This window comes from Sciurus carolinensis, chromosome 10 (assembly GCF_902686445.1).
Source record: "Sciurus carolinensis chromosome 10, mSciCar1.2, whole genome shotgun sequence".
Taxonomy (NCBI): Eukaryota; Metazoa; Chordata; class Mammalia; order Rodentia; family Sciuridae; genus Sciurus; species Sciurus carolinensis.
The window spans coordinates 4991081-5008021 of NC_062222.1; the positions used below are offsets into that span (position 1 = coordinate 4991081).

At 37.5% G+C, this 16941-nt stretch overlaps 1 protein-coding gene and 1 long non-coding RNA gene across 4 annotated transcripts in view; one reads left to right on the top strand and one right to left on the bottom strand.

Annotated features, from left to right (window-relative positions):
* The window catches only part of Fat4 (FAT atypical cadherin 4), a 158191-nt gene that overhangs the window by 128088 nt on the left and 13162 nt on the right, over positions 1-16941 (top strand). For both annotated transcript variants that reach the window (XM_047566294.1, XM_047566295.1), the window contains 4 exons: positions 5640-5744; positions 10053-10360; positions 15061-15146; positions 15966-16145. In XM_047566294.1, coding sequence (XP_047422250.1) covers positions 5640-5744; positions 10053-10360; positions 15061-15146; positions 15966-16145 — 679 coding nt within the window. The remainder of the gene's footprint in view (positions 1-5639; positions 5745-10052; positions 10361-15060; positions 15147-15965; positions 16146-16941) is intronic.
* On the bottom strand, positions 1833-7344 carry LOC124994425 (uncharacterized). 2 transcript variants are annotated; one of them, XR_007110491.1, is made up of 3 exons: positions 7199-7344; positions 5168-5235; positions 1833-2515 (listed from the first exon to the last, which is right to left on the bottom strand). It is a non-coding gene; the product is annotated as an uncharacterized LOC124994425 (long non-coding RNA). The 2 variants fall into 2 exon arrangements; XR_007110490.1 differs by lacking the exon at positions 1833-2515 and adding an exon at positions 3381-4973.

Below are 16941 nucleotides of genomic sequence, written 5' to 3' on the forward strand. Positions count from 1 at the left end.
AAGGCGGTGTGATGCACCTTGTGTTCACAGGAAGTGGCCCTGCTGCCTGGAAGACACAGCAGGCTGACCTGTCCATGCTAATTGTCTGTGAGCCCCTCAGTAAAGCCTTGCTTGTTGGAGGCTGTATGTGTTCACATAGATTTTTGGTCATCGGAATTATTTCAAATCAACTGCATTTCCATTCTACTTACTACTGTGGACTTGCACCTGCATTTTAATCAGTGTTTTTTTACAGGTCCTGGAATCTCACATTGGAGCAGCTAGCGGCTCCCCTGTCTTGCACACACATATGCCAGGCATTCACATTTGTGCACATGAACACCACTGCACATTCTGTGTGGTGTTAGAAATTGTGCAAGAGACTAGAAGAGAGAGAGGCTTGTGGAGTGAGGTGACTGAGAGTCTTTGTGCCAAGAACCCCCAGGGAGGGCCACATGTGAGCTGCACACAGATGCTGCATGAGAGCGTCCTGAGAGGACGGAAGGCTGAAAACCAAAGTCAGGAACCATTAAGATCCCAGGGTGTGTCACTACAGTCACACGGACTCCAGTTGATTCCTCAAGTCTTTATTTTATCAAAGTTTAATTTCCAGTGCAATCATGAGGCTGTGCAGATAATAAATATGAATTACCACTTGGTAATGAATGAGTAATTTAGAGGGATTAAATGTATCTGTATTACTCAGGCTTCACTTATTCTAAAAAATAGTGAAATGGTAACAGTTATAATTCCTTTATGTTTTGTCTGTAATAAATTTGCCTTGTAATTTAACTTTCATACCACTAAGTGGATTTTTGCTTAGCTGCAACATAGGGCATTAGAAAAGATGAACAAAGTTTATTATGGTAGAGAACATGTGAAAATTTAACTTGTAGATTTATATAGATTGAAAAAATACCAATAATTGCATCAATTGTTCATTTAATTGCCAAGTAAATATAAAGCAAACACCTTGCATATTATCCACACCTAAGAATTCCAGGAGGGCCTGGAGGAAGACATCAGTCTAACTGCAAGTCCATTATTTCTTTTCCTCTGCAAAGGGAAGTGCTTGCAATTAGAAATGGCCGTGACAGCACGTGTCTTCCCACTCCTGGCTTTCCTGCCTACTGGCACCTCTTTTCCAGGGGTGGTGCTGTTAGAGAGCACTTCTGAACCCGGGCTTCTGGGAACATCATTAGTTCATGGCCCCTTCAGCCTTTCCATCACACACATCTGGATGTGGTTTGGGTGTGGTCTTTGGAATAACGCCAGGGCTTTAATACCAAAGGAAGGTTTCCTGTGCTCTCAAGTAGTCCTGGTGCTTCAGGGCAGGATGGGATTTATCCAGTCGTCAATTTTACGTCATTTGACAGTATAAATAGTAATTTTTTGCAGACATAAAATGGTATATACAGGCTGTTGCACAGTAATTTTCCTGAGAAATTTGGCAAATATTTGCTTTCATAAAGATGGATGGAGTCGCCAAGAGTCATCATCGTAAAATTACTACAATCATATGAATATCACTGATGATTACATGACAAGAAAACCATAGAAAGTGAAAGCCATTTAGTGAATAGATAGGAAATTTTCTTTGAGGTATAGAAGAATGGCTTGCGTAGGAGGATAAAGCACTCAGGTTTTGTTTTGGTTTTATTTCCAAGAGTGGGATTAGGCAGCTCGCTGAGGTGACGTGTTGCCTTATTAGGGCATTCATGTCTTAGGTTGCAGTAGTTGAAGCGCTTGGTACTTCTGCAGAAAGTAAGCACGTGGTTATAAGTAAGCTTCCCATGAATACTACGTAGTCATTTGTAGGCTCCTCGAAACAGTATCTGTGTATGTGTTAAAATACAAAGATAAAATGAAGTTTTTGTTTTTGCTTCACTTATTGGAAACACTTATTCAAACATGGAAAAAAAAACATGGCTTTTATTTTGATGTAAAAACCATAACATTATGGGATAGGACATTTAGATGAACTATCTTGATATAGCGCTTTTTACAATAAGGAGAGATATATACAGATTTATGCAAAAACAACTGCTTTCTGCTAATATCACTTTAAAAATTAATAAGCATAAATATTTAGAATGAATTGCATGAATCTGCTATAGAATCATGTTTGTGAACAAAGTAATTAGATATAAAATGGACTTTGATAGTTGCTCCTAGGCCCCCTTCTGCTATCCATGCCAGGCAGTGTATGTTAACATAATTAACTGATGGATATCAAAGCCAGGAGACTAGTTCATTCTTCTAAACAGCTGCTAGCACAGTAAACATACTGCAGCAGAAAAAGACTCCTTGCTTTCAAGAGGCAGGGAGGCCTGCGTTGCTATCATAATCTCCCAGGCCTCAAGGCACTGACAAGTACTGTTAATTGACTTGCAGCTTTAATTAAGTTAATGATCCCAGAATTTGTTTCACAGTGGGGCAACCTGCAGACTATTCTACCAGGAGCATGTGAGAGTGATTCCGGCTGCTGTCTCTCTGGTCAGTTAGGTTGCCAGTGCTGTGATTTTAGTAGACAGACCTGTGCAGAGCAAGACAGAATTTGCTGTTGATTTCTAATTGGGTAATAGCGCATGAATTCCAAACATGAGAAATATGCATTTAGAAACCTTCTTTTCATTATGAGTAAAATTAGGACATACTTTTCTCAAAAGAAAAATGATCTTTTAATAACAATTTAAATTAAAACATTATGTGTTCAAATTGGGACTTTGAATCTAAATATCAAGTATGGCAAACTCTTTGAGATCATGAATTGTAAAATAAATTTTACTCATTATTGGGGAACTCAAAATAAGTTTTGAATGGTTAATAATTTCCATACTGTAACACCAACAAATAAGACTATTTTCAAAACTTAGTAACAATTTCCTTTATTTAGCCCTGACAAACGAGTTTTGTTTTTGACAATTATCTTCTAGGAAAAACTTTTTAAAACTCTTTTAAGTGTTAAATAAAAAGTTGAATTTGTTTTCCCTTGACAATTCCTATTTCTATTATGTAACTGAAGAATCAGATTCCATTAAGAATTTGAGTGTTAAAAGGAATTCATTCTCAAAGCTAATATTGTTTTTAATTTGTAACTTCTTTCATTACTTCTGAAGTCACTGCATATTTTTTAACACATAAGTAAGTCTTATTTATTTTAAGGTGTTTGTCCAGTTCTCTCTTGGAACTAACTTCGATAGCCTATAGTATATGTTTAAATTAAGCTCACATCTATAAAATATCACATTGTAAGGGGTAAATAAGATAAATTACACACAAAACCACCTAAATTATTTTGCTGTTATTTAAATTAAAATTTTAAGTGATAGTATTTCCAACAGAATTCAAAAAAGAGTCGAGCTCTCTGGGAGGTGCGACTTGGGTTTTCGTACCCTTGTTTTTGGCGAAGGTGTACCCGCACCCAAGCATCTGACTACATGCCACGGCATACAGTCCTGAGCTGCTCTCCTTGGGTTCCCACTTCCAGTCTTGAGGAGGTGAAGTTGGAAATTGTGAAATTCACTGATCCTTCGCCAGGACATGAAGGTCATATTGACTATGCCATAAAGTACATGAATCTATGTGTGTAACATGCTAGTTTTAACACCACTGTAAAAGAACTTCAGAGGAAAAGAAGGGAAAAATCGAAGGTGAAACTGTACTTCTTCCAGTTGCATTTGTGAGAATTATATACGTTCTTACAGGGAAAATAAAAAATAAAAAACAAAGGAAGGAGTGGTTTTGCCTCTTCGGATGGCAAATTCGTAGTAAAAAGTTTAATCGATAGGCCTTATATATTTTCTGTTGGGCAACAATGGTGTTGTATTAAAAAAAAAAAGTGCACATCTCTAAAATGGCCCGTGCACATCCAGCTGGACTACAGCAGAGGTGGGGGTTAGTTGTGAAACAGCCCCTCCCGGTGTGGAGTCACACGCAGACTATGGTAAAGTCGCCTGGCTCGCCAATTTACTGTAGCACAGGGCCGCAATACTTAAAACCTAATTCGTGTGTCTCTAAATTAGCAACTCATTTATTTTTATGTTCTCTCCTTAGAATAGAAAAGGATTTTGAAATTTTTTTTTTAGCTCAGTGTTTTGCCTTGTAAGGAGGTTACCAATTTATTTATAAAGGAAAAAATGTTGTGTTTATGATTCTGTGATGTACAGAAATGGGCTTAGTTAGCAGTGTCATGAGGTCTGACTCATGTGTAATTTCAGACCAGAACAACTGTGGCTACATAATCAAGCCACAAATGCAGAACTAAGTTAAACAAAAGCTTCGACTGTGTTTTCAGTGAAGCTGTTATGATGAAATGCATCATCTATGCTCAACATTAAGTCTAGATGTGCGGAGAAAATCCATGTATCTTCATGAGGAATACGTAATACGCATTGATGAAATCATGTTTGGAAGTAGAAGATAGCTTTATAGAAGCCAACAGTGGTAACAGATCCCTGTTAAATCAACGTCAATTAACCAAAAACTGTACAACCTCACTAGTTTTTGGAATTGGGAAGCTAGAGATTATTCTAATGAATATGTTAACCTATGAAATAATTTAAAGTGATAGGACACTGGTATTAGAATACATTTAAGTTTATGTAAGAAGAAACAACAGCAGAAATCTAATAGGACTTCTACTGTAAGTTTTTTTTTCCAAGTGATAAAATATTCAGTCACAGCTTGGTGAAACCTAAGTGTGGAAGCAGAGACCTGAACTTGTCTGTGTTGTGATTTTACAACTTCTTAGGCAAGATCTGAGCTTCCCAGGGCTTTGTCACTGTCACCTGTAAGTGTCCCTGGTTCTTTTGTGTGGATTGACCCCCCTCCCCCTTTGGAATGGAAACACCATATAAAACACTCTTCTGCTTTCTTCACTGGGATTTCTCCATCCACTGTCAGGCTTGGTCCATGAAAAAGACTCGGTCAATACCGATTGATTCAATTTAAGAGGATTTGTATGAGAAAGTCTTTGTACACTGAAGAACATGCTGCCGAGGTGTTATTGTTTCAGAAAAAAAAAAAAAAAAAGACAAAGTATAATATTAATAAGCATTGCAAAATGTGTTTGAGTTGTTTTCTTATTTTTCTACTTTACAAAAGGTCTGTATAAGTCAAGGGACATTACTTGAGAGTGGATAAGATTACTTCTTAACTTAACAAGCTAAATAAGCTTAATTCTCACCTTGGAAACATGTGAGTCAAGGAGATCTTCATAGTGAAAAGAAGACTGTTTAAATTTCAACTCACCATCTGTAAAAGGTGAAAGATGAAGTGACATCTATAAAGAAAACAGATTCAGTGGCAGCATTTCTGAGTTCACTATATTCTTTTGCTAAAAACAGATTTTTTCCCCTAAGTTGAATATGTAAGTTATTTTCTAAATATTATAATGTGCATCTTTACAATAAAACAGCTAAATAAGATTTTAAATCCTCATCCCAGTTATCTCACCCCAAGTAAACTCTTCTAGTTTTTTCCTTCTAATTGTGGTTTCTCAGGATAGATTTTCATTTACAGTTATATTATAGTACTATTAATAGGTTCATGTGTCAGATTTTGTTTCTTAGGATAGGTTTTTACATATAGTTATCTTAAAATGCTGTTAATATATCCATGTGTAAGATTTTTTTCTTACCAAGTTTGGTCCATTTTAGGGAAAATGTGTGAATCTTCAGTCAACTACTGTGACTGCAGTCCCTGTTTTAACGGTGGCTCCTGCCAAAGTGGTGTGGATTCATATTACTGCCATTGTCCTTTTGGTGAGTACAACATATCAGTTATCAGTCTATTTTAGCATTAAGTTTAGCAATTTAGTCTTACTGTGGTTATGAGTCATTAAGAGAACATTGTTTTGAACTGGTTATAGTAAACTAAAATCTTAAAGTTTTAACACACCTAAAGATTAATTGTGGAAATCCTTGAATTGAATATATTACTTTCATGATTATTAGAAAAATAATCAACTCAAGATAATTGACCAATGCTGCCTCTATACAGCGTTTCTTAAATATATATGATGCCTTCCTGCTAGCCTAGAATTTATTAAGTAAGCATCTTTAATGCTATTTGACATCATTCTTTATTTCAAAAGTCTAAAAACAGTCAAACTTTTTAAAAAAAATTTTGCTTCTACATTAATTTAGTTAATCCTGTTAAAAGGATTTAGTAGCTAGAAATGTCATCATGATAGACTTTTTGTAGATAATACTGTGTAACTGAAGAAAATTCAGACTAATGTATTCTCTTGTGGAAGAAAGTTGGTAAGGAGAAAGTCTTTGCACAGGTACGTACTTATTCACCTTAATGAAAGGAAGGATTCCTTCCAAGTCTCACCCTCGCGTTACCCAACACTGGGCCAGCCCAGACTCTAGAGCAGCTCTGGAGGAAGCCTTTGTTAATTTGGTTCATAAGGTTATGGTTATTTCATTCATTTAAAGGATACTTTGTCTTATAACATGAAATCCATCTCCAGATTATTCTCTTTTCTTATGTAAAAGACAAAAAGGGTATTTTTTAGTCTTTCCTTGTACATTTTACTATGTTAAACGGATGTGAGAAATGAAGCTCAATTTAAATAGAACTACAGTTTCTAGTAACCAGTAAACTGTATTGTTACTCTTTTTCAAGTAGTTCCATAAGTCTATCTACTTTCTTTTTGATCAAGCACAATATTAAAAGAATGATAAAGAGAAACAAATATAAAAACTTAGTTGTGAGCTGTGCATTTCACCAATGATTCTGAGACCCAGAAATCGTGTATCTGGCCCCAAAATCAGAGCAGTGAAACTGAGGTACAACTACCCCAGGGTGGCATCATGACTAGAACACAAATAATACTTTTGGTCCAGTATGACATTCATTTATAAACTTCCTCTCAGGTTCTCACCAATGATACTTATGAACAGTAAAAGGGTGTAGCGAGGTTAAAATAACCACAACTTTAGATCTCCTGAAAACTCCTTTCTTTCTTTCAATAGTCAATCTCTCTGTCTCTGTCTCTGTCTGTCTGTCTTGGATGCTGGGCTTTGAACGTGACCTCCTGCATGTTAGGTAAGCTCTCAGTGTCTTAACATCCCACTTCATGCTCCTTTCTTTAAATAGCAACAGTCAGATTTCATGGTTTAACATGTACTTTGTAATGAAGTTACAAGAAAAATAAATTGAAGCAGAAAGGGAACAGTGGTTTTCAGTGACTGAACAGAGGTGTACTCACCCTGAGGAACTCCTCTGCATTCCAATGTGGAGGAGCAAAGGTGAGGATCTGAGCCAGTTAGTTCCAAACAGGAACAAGTCCTTGCTGCAGGTCCGTGCATCACTGCCTGTAGGGTAGAAGTGCTGTGGGATCCAAAGGGACCTCAGCTCACCCAGCCAGGTCCCCAGGGAAGTAGCCACAGCACAAGATCAACTAAAATAGATGCCGATGACATGCAACTGGCAGTACAAATCTCCCTGTTCCTTCCAGTGGCACAAACAAACACGTATTTAAATTTAGACATTGCCCACTGACAACAAAAGCACTTACAAAAGAAAACAACACGGAGAGAATAGAACCACCAATAAATAATTTGAGACTACAAAGAATGAATTCACAGGAGAAAAGTATTTTCCTTCTCAAAAACATACAGATAAAAATGGCAGCTGGCATGCCTCCTACAAGTCCCTGGAGGTGGCTCCACATGCCTCCTACAAAACATCGGGTAAAGTATGATTTTGAAGTTGGAAAAAAAATTGTACTGTTTACCTTCTCCTCAGGAAAAGATTTGCCGTTTGTATTTTTGAAGGTTTTTAAAAACTATTGTATTTATTTATTTATTTGTTTGTATGCTGTGCTGAGGATCCAAACCAGTGCCTCACACATGCTAGGCAAGCGCTCCACCATTGAGCAACATCCCAGTCCAAAAGTTTTTTTTTTTTTTTTTAAGATTCATATCTATATCTATCTATATATATATATATTTTTTTTTATGTTGTGTTTTAGGAAAAAGACAAAGTACTTCAGACTTCACCAAGACAGCTTAGCCTGCATAATTATAACTTCTTAAAATTGCTTCATTATTATATATGTAACATATATTATTCAGCTGTACATATTCCATACATACATATGTAAGGTATACGTACATACAATATCTCACATATTGTTTGCTCTCTTAAGAAATAATGTATTTATGCATAAAAAGTGTATATATTGCATATATACATATATATTTCTGTGTGTAAATATGCATGATATATCATTACTAAATGTCACATATATAAGTTATTCTAATAAGGGCTATTGTGTGTGTATATCCATATTAGAGTAATTTCCATTCTCTTGACCTTCATCTAGACTTATTTCATGGCATTCCACAAGAAACACAAATTTGAAGACCTCATTAAATTTTATTACCGTGTTTTAAAGACAAAAATGTTAATTTTCTGTAGAAATATAAAACCAATGAAAAGAGAATCTATAAATATTTTCATGTTTGAAAATACAATATTAATTTGAATAAAAATGTAAAACATTTTCCAGTACCTATATAATTTCTGCATATATTTGTATTCAAATTTAACTATACTTTTATGAATTAATTAAAATTTAATCAGAAGAGACCTAGAAGAACCCAGTGAAAACTTTTCCTTAGTAATCTTTCTATTTCATTTGCTTGCTTTGTCCTTGGTCTTTGGCAACTTCAGTTACTCTTTCTGCATATAGAAATAATATATATGATACATATGATATAATAATACCTAAGTCATAAAAATAAACATTGCATAAATATAAACATCATTTATTGCATAAATTGCATAAATATATAAGAATATAACAATTACTTATGATAAACATAATAAATTCATAATACATAAAATAAAATAGTATGTATTACATATGACATATATCATTCCTATAATTCTCTTGCCTTTTTTCAGTTTCAGTTAAAGATTTAAAACAATAAGTCATATATACTTTCCACTTGTTTATAAGGCATATTATCTACTCTGGACAGAGAAGGACAGATAAGGGCTACCAGTTTTTGTAGCAGCTCCAGGGCATTTTAACTTGAAGAATGTTGGATAGAAAATGTGATATAGTCAAAACAGCAAAACTAGACCAGTGGATCTGGCTTCAGGTTTTGTCCGTGTTTCCCATGGTCTGTCCCCTTAGGCAAGTTTTAAATACTCTGTAAAATAATGGCATTGGTTCCTTCAGGCTGAACAATTCCCTGATTCAAAATTGAATGCATTTATGGAGATATTAAGCCAAAATGAAGGAATAAAACCTTTGAACGTTACTCAGAGTCATGATGTATTGGCCCAGATTAATTTTCCAATCGTTTGCCACAGTCTACTAATATTTGTGGGAAAAGAATTTTGGCGTAGCCTTGTAACTTTAATAAAACTCTTTTTTCAAGTTGGAAAAAGTACTGCACAAACAAATGGAAATACTGAATTTCAGAAAAAAACAAAGTTATTTTAAAGTAGCATGCTGTAAATCATCCTCCAGAGGGTATGAAACACGGAAGAGATAAGAATACAAGACAGTTATTTCCTTCCCTAGAAGCAAGGTTGCCCTTCCCTCACTTTGTGACCCTTAAAAATACTCTAAGTATAGGAACCGAATTTTTGTTTTCAAGTCAAAATGAACGAGTGTATCATCCTCAATTTAATTGAAGTTGGTTTAAGAATTAAATACTGTGAAGGAAGTAACTTGGTTGCAAATTATAAAGTAAAAGCTTATAAAGATCAACAAAGTGCTTCTGAAAACTTTCCCAGAAGGAATCCCTCTGGACATATTCCTTTGTTCAAAGTCCTTGAAATTTTACAAATGGGGAAACTTTGACATGTTCCTTAATGTGTCAAAGAGAAAACAGTGTCACCAGCCTGTCATCTCAGTTATGGGCTTTAAAGATCATCACCTGTTCTGTTTCAAATTTAGCTTTTACTGGGTTCTTTGTACAGTAATAAAAACCAGTTTTTAAAAGCATGATTCATCATTATAGCTCAAAATATTATAATCAAAATAATTTGATAAAATTTCACTGGAAGCTGTTACATTAATTTTTCAATTTCCCCACCCGCAGGCGTCTTTGGAAAGCACTGTGAGTTGAACAGTTATGGATTTGAGGAATTATCGTACATGGAGTTTCCCAGCTTGGACCCCAATAACAACTATATTTATGTCAAATTTGCAACTATCAAAAGTCACGCCTTATTGCTGTACAACTATGACAACCAGACAGGGGACCGGGCTGAGTTTCTGGCCCTGGAGATCGCTGAAGAAAGGCTGAGATTCTCTTACAATCTAGGCAGTGGCTCATATAAGCTCACCACCATGAAGAAGGTGTCAGACGGACACTTCCACACTGTGATCGCCCGGAGGGCAGGGATGGTAAGTGGCTTCACCTCACCTTAGCCTCACTTTCTTGCTGTTGGATGGCCATTACATTAGGTCTCCGGGACAGACGATGTGGACCAGGGTGCAGTTGAATGACATCATGCTTACTCATTGTTTGACTACGTGAGCCACAAACGTGAAGAGGCTTGAAAGTCCTCCTTTTCTGCTCAGGCTAACTCTGCCACTGGCTCCAAAGCAATGAAAAGAGAAAGTAAATCAGGAGCACTCTGCAAAGCATGCCACTAATATTTCCATAGCGTCAGGGCTCTGCGTAAAATAGCCACTTTTCTAAGTGTTCTTCCCCTAACTGGAAGTGACTGACAAGACATGACCCCTCCTGCTTACTTCAGTGCTGTACAATTCTTTATCATCCGTATCACACCAGCACCTAAACACACTGCTGTCTGTGAGGCATGTTGCTGAGTGAGGATGCAGCTTGTTTCCATATTTCATTTTTCTAAGATATTTTCAGAATTACAATTCCACAATATTGAGGATCTCTATGTTGTATGATTGTCGATTTTATTGCACAGCTCTCCTGATAATAGTGATGACATTTATTTAGGAATTCTGTTTATTGAACAAATAACTTATTGAACAAATATTTTATTTATAAATGCAAATGAATCATTTCATTCCCTATTAATGTTGGAAAATATGTGATGTACTGCAATAAAATGGGATTTATCTTCCCAAGTATCTGTCTGTGGTTCCCCCCTTTTCCCATAACTATCAAGTGTTCTGAATAAGTAAATGCTAACAAAACTATCCTAAAGTAGTTGTATACTTTAATTTCAAGGTTTTTTTTTTAAATTTGCTTTTTCTAAGATTTATATTTTATCCTATGAAAATAAATAGAATTGGGTAAATATTATCTATTGGGCAAATTATCTATTAAAATGAACAATTACTCGAAACAAGATGAGTATTCTTAAAACACTTTTTGATGAAGAAACCTGGGATCTAAACGGCCATAGATTTATTTCTGCACTCCATGACAAGGTGCAGCTCCGTCTGACACAATGAATGACATGTGCATCTGACAAAAGAAATATTTTTGCAGCTGAGTTTGGATATACTTTGTCATATAGGAACACATAAAAGCAACATCCAGAGACAATGTAAAATATTTGTGTTGTTTTTGCTAGTTTTTCCTCTGATCCATAATTAATTTTAAAGGCAGAGTTTCTGTGCCTTCTGTAACTACCAGTTTCTTCAGGGCACCCGTTAGCTGCTTTCCATCCTTGGTTATCACCACATCCAACTCAGTGACAGGGCTCCTACCAGGTTAGTGGGTGTGTGCTGTATAAATAGAGGTGAGAAAACAGCAGGAGCATTGTGTGATTTTATAAGTCTTCATATTTATACATTGTCTTCTCTCTCATTATTAATTTGTAATTAATAATCTCTAAAGGCAATATTTTTCTAACGTATTTGATTTATGTGATGTTTACTGAGTAAAATTACTGCAACATTGTGAAAATGAGACCAAAACATAATAATAAAATGTAATAGAAAATTGTAATTTAGAGTAGTCATATTCTAACCCCTCCAAAATTAAAAGATCTATTTAAAAGTACTAATTTAGAGCCCTGATTTGATAGTAACTCAAGGTGTTTATTGGAAGGGGATTGAGCAAAAATCAAAATTTGTTCTCTCTTTTCTTTCTATTTTTGATAATGGGGATTGAACTCAGTGATGCTTAACCATGAAGCCACACACAGCCCTTCAATCTTTTATTTTGAGATGCTTAGAGCCTCGCTACATTACTGAGGCTGACCTTGAACTTGCGATCCTCCTGTCTCAGTCTCCTGAGTCACTGGGATTATAGGCATGCACCACTGCACCAGTAAAATTTGTTCTTTAAAACTGGAATAATGGTAGGCCTACATTTCCCCATTATTGTATAGATTTGCAGGAATCACATATAAAATTCCAGCTCTCCTGTGTAAAGCAGGTGCTTACGTCGGCACTCATGCTGAGTTGTTACCAGCACCGCCCTGTGTAGACTTTGGAAATTAAAAACGTGAATATTTTGCTCCATGTCCATCTGAACAAATTGTGAATTACGAGTAATGCATGAAAGGCCACGTGACTTCCATGAATCTTAATAGAGGGACAGCAAACAAGTCTTGGATAAAAGAGCTCTTTGGGTCAGTTACTGCCCTCATTCCTGCTGGAGAGTTTAGAGTCCTGTAATTCCACACTAGCATCCTCTTCCTCAAGGAAGACCTCAGGGACGCGTCTGCAGAGGACCACCAACCAGTGCTCTTGGTGATGGGTAGAGCCAGCAGGATAGAGGCTCCCAGTGACAGCGGTCGAGAGGTTGGGCACAGGGATTTGGGACTTACACTAGCTGTAGGGATGTCCTAAAACTTCCCTGAGAAGGAGCAGCAGGGGATTCCCTCACCCGACTTCCCAGTCAAATGCAAGATAGCCATATTTCTGAGACCTTCTCAAGCAGATTGGTGTGTGGTACACACAGTGTCACCTGACAACCTCCAGGGCCCTTTGAATGCCCTGACTGTGTGCATCTGTCAAACAAGGACCTGGGAGTGAGAGGAGAGTGGAAGGGATGTCCCTGAGCCGAGTGCCAGAAGGGGTGCAGAAGGGACTCCCCCAGCGCACGTTGGTATGCAGTGACAATAATAGCAAATGAGAAAAAACTGCTCTCGACATTTGTAATTCAGTCGCAGGAAAAATGTCTCCCTGCTTCAAAAAACATCTAGGGAAGGCCCCTGCTGGGTTCTGAGTTGGTTATTTTCTACAGTTGAAAATGATTTTTTTTGGAAAGCTGGCAAAATCATTAGCCTCTCAGCTTTTAATCATGACATAGTCGGGAGAGAAGCGTCTCAGTTTACAGTGGTGCTGGGGCAGAAACTCGACAGTACGAGGAAGGACATTCAGCTCTCAAGATTAAATTGCACCAGTGACTATTCAAATAAATCATCCCCTGGCTGACTCTTTCTTTGAGTTGTATCACCAAGATTGTAGACAATAGGAAATTGAGGCTGCTTATAAAGAGTGCCCGGTGCACAGTGCCATGGGTACAGCTTGGTTTTCTGGTGGAGGCATTCTTGGGAGTCTGTGTGAGCACACCCACGGGCCCTGGCTCAGGGACCCCAGGACGGACACTTGGCACAGCGTCTACAGAGAGATGGTGACTCAACAAAAGCAGCCTACGTTGTGTCATGAGAACCTAATGCTGCTTCTGAGATTGCATGTCACTTAGTTTCAGAGATAACGTGAAAGAACCAGGACCTACTAACAAAGTAAACCAAGCGGAGCCTGCGTGTCTTGTCAGAATTGCCAGGGGATGTGTTTCCTTGAGAATGCTAGTGTTTGTCATCATTTACTTGAGAAGGTAGCAGTAAAAAATTCATGTGGCCTTTAAGAGTTTGTGGTGCTTAGAATAAACTGATAGAAATATTTGAAAATCGTTAATGCACAATCATCATGAATGGGCCCGATGCAGCTCCTGGAATATGAGATACTTAAGACAGACTTTCATAAATCCCCCATCCCAATACACATTTTACAGACAGTTCCAAAAAGTCATGAGCAATGCTGATAGAAGTGGACTCTCACAGCAATGGACGATTCCACAAATAATGAAAGAAAGCAGGCTGATTCTGGAAGGCGGAGATCTTGCTACCTGGCCCTCGCAGCTGACTGAAGGGCAGCGGGCTGGACCTGCCCCGGGCGGGGGGCACTTCCTGCCTTGCTTTGCTCATACTACAATTAAACTCAGACGATAGACATTCTCGTAAACTGATGGTTGCACAGTATGTGTTTCCCTTATATAAATGTAGCAAAGTTGAATTAACCTTGCTCTGTGACATCTGAGTAAGTTGTTAGAACCGTGTTCTCTGCTTGGGGAGAATCCACCATCCTCCTGTGCTTCTGGGTCACCCCAGAATAATAGGGTCCTGTAATAGTCTGTGTTCCACCAACAGAGAGCTGTGGTCTCAAGGGGTCGGCATCCCTTAGGACGCAACAATGACCAGTGTGTGATTGAGATATCGCTGGGGCGTTTCTACAGTCTAGCAGTATATAGCAGTGCATCCCATTTGTACATTGATGTGCTCTGGTGGGTTATTAACATAATAATCTTAACATGTGTGAGAACACTTATTTGATGTTTTTACTTTATTTCAAACTTCCACTGCAATACGAATATTAACAGTTTCACAGATTGCTAGTACAGTGTTTATACTGTACCTTCAACATTTTTTATAAATCTGGCTGAAATATTACAATAAGATTTTGGAAAATTGAAAGTCGAATGTTTTTTCATTTGTTAGAATAGCTCCATAGTAGAATAAATGTTTATGAAGATTATAATCCCAGCAAATGATTCAGAACTATTGTGTGCTATTCTAAGGAAGACTGATGATTCATGACATTTTATTTTTTCATCTATAAAATGAGGAAGCAGGAGAGAAAATTTCAAAGCACCCTGCTACCTCTTGTATGTAAAGATACAATTTCGGTTTTAAAGATATCAAAGAAATATGAGCCATGATTTAATATTTGTAGTAAGTTCTATGATTTGTCATGTCTCATATCATACCAGATCACAGGGTCCTCACAGGGTCAGAATCACATCTGCAGAGATGCATCCTGGGTGGGCTGGCTGGGAGGTTTGCAGGGACGTGAGCTCCGCAGTGACATTTCCTACTCTTGCTTTGCAGGCAGCGTCCTTGACCGTGGACTCCTGTTCAGAGAACCAAGAACCAGGATACTGCACTGTCAGTAATGTGGCGGTTTCAGATGACTGGTAAGCAAAATGAGTAGTATGATCTTTATTATTACATGGCGTTTCAAATATGCAGATTTAAAAATCATTATATTGTTTAAATATTACATAAAAGTTTAAGATAATTTACTCCCCTGGTAGAGATTCTCATGCCATGAAATAAAAAGTTGGTGATCAATGGCATTTTGTGTTACGGTTGTGTTTCAAAGGCCTTCACAGAGATGAGGATAAAGTAAAGAAAAGAGAGTTTAGTGCGCTCAGTAGTTGAAAAGTTCATGAAGGAGTTGCAGGTGACTGGAGTCCTGGAGGAAGAGAAGGACAGGCAGCCTGACTCCGACTCACTCTCTGAAGGTGTCTGTGATGGTTAACACGTGCTTTGAGAGCGTCGAACAGGGAAACGCAGAACTAGCCTATCACAAGTGTGATCGAGTTTACTAGGAACAGAGAAAACACACAATTGAGTTGCACCAGCCAACTTGCTGGCAGACCTGTCTCTAGAGAAAGAACCAGGGAGCTGATACCCGTGGTGGGCTTGCCGTTGCTTTCGCACATTTTGTCTTCTTGGCCACTTCTTGCTGACTCAGCATTGTTACGTAAGGCAAATTTGACTGATTTAAAGTGTAATATTCACAAGTTTTATTATGTTTTATATCTTGAAAAACAAACAACCCTTCAGGTATCTGGGGGAACGGTGCCAGCTGTAATGTTTTCCATCCATCTTTACCACACTATAATATATGCAAGAAAAAGTTATATTCACTGCTCCTCCCCCCAAATTAAACATTTTGCTGAACTCTCTCGTGTTTGTACTCATATCCTTATCTTGCCTTTCTTATTCAGGACTCTTGATGTTCAGCCAAACCGAGTCACAGTCGGAGGTATCAGATCGCTGGAACCCATCCTGCAGAGGAGAGGACACGTGGAAAGCCATGATTTTGTGGGATGTATAATGGAGTTTGCGGTCAATGGGAGGCCTCTGGAACCCAGCCAAGCTCTGGCCGCCCAGGGCATTCTGGATCAGTAAGGATTCTTTCTTATAATTTTAGGGAAAAATGCAGAAGAATATGCTAAGTGGACATCCAAAGATGAAATGATTGTGCCCAAATCCCTAAAAATACCACATTTTATGCTTTAAGTGTTTATTTATAGCTGAGAAACTTTATTTGGCATAAAGTATGCTAGCTAATTAGATAATTTTTGCTTTCTGGAGTCCAAGAAAACTATCTGTGTGTGCATGCATGTGTTCACCTTTCCTTACGGAGTCAGGAAGATCAAATGCACTAGTGGTTGAATCATTATATGGAGAGGAACCTGGCATATTGCCATAGGTCTATGTTAGCTATTGTATTCATGAACACTTTGTTTGAAATTAGTTTTACGTATAGACAGACATATTTGTACTCCAAAACCTTGATGCAGTTTGAACAGCTAATTTTTTTTTGGTAATTCGAGTTGAACCCAGGGACACTTTACCACTGAGCCACATCCTTAGCCCTTTTGTAAAAGTTTGAGATAGGGTGTCCCTAGGTTGTCAGCTGGAGGCTGGCTTCAAAGTTGTGATCCTCCTGCCTCAGCCTCACCAGCCACTGGGATTTAAGGTGTGCACAGTTTAAGAGATCAAACTTAATTAATTGTAAACTCTAAGATTTTTTTAAAGATTTGATTATGTATTAGGCTTCCAGCAATGACTTAGGAACTACAGAAATTACATATTTTAAAAATTATTCTTGCTTACTTTGAAAATTTGGAAATTTCAGGAAAAAAATGTAAAGAAAAAAATAAAAATTAATAATCTATAACCCATCCACCCAGGAAC